At 30.2% G+C, this 400-nt stretch overlaps 1 protein-coding gene across 1 annotated transcript in view; it reads right to left on the minus strand.

The window, feature by feature from the left end:
- LOC119591957 (nucleoside diphosphate kinase 6-like) overlaps positions 1 to 105 on the minus strand; it is a gene marked incomplete at its 5' end in the record, with an annotated part of 3,233 nt that extends 3,128 nt beyond the window's left edge. Inside the window, 1 exon segment of the mRNA XM_037940710.1 lies at positions 30 to 105. Within this exon segment, the coding sequence (XP_037796638.1) occupies positions 30 to 105 (76 nt within the window).
- Between the last annotated feature and the right edge of the window lie 295 nt (positions 106 to 400).

Raw genomic sequence — 400 nt, forward strand, 5'->3', positions numbered from 1 at the left:
CACAAAAGAAAATAACTAAATAAACTAACCTGCAAAACATGAGGTACTCTTGTAACATCTGGCTTCAAGAGAGCCAGAGTCAACTGCAAAGGCCCATGCTTAGGCCATCCCTGTACACTCCCTGCAATACTTGTTCTTATTAATATAATAGGTAATTATTTACACAGTTCTATAAGTCAATTATATAAAAATTCTTGGGAAGAAAAGCATAAATAATACAACTGATGAATAAAATGGCATGAAACACAACCACAGAAAACTTAAACATAAAATTTACAATCTATGTTAAATTTAGGAATTTCCTTTGTAAGTATAAAATTATTTCATCATATCTGACAAGAATATAGGAATAAATGCATTTTATAATAGCAAAATGACAATGAACAGCTGTGTGTTGGAA

Source organism: Penaeus monodon, chromosome 29, assembly GCF_015228065.2.
Source record: "Penaeus monodon isolate SGIC_2016 chromosome 29, NSTDA_Pmon_1, whole genome shotgun sequence".
Lineage (NCBI taxonomy): Eukaryota > Metazoa > Arthropoda > Malacostraca > Decapoda > Penaeidae > Penaeus > Penaeus monodon.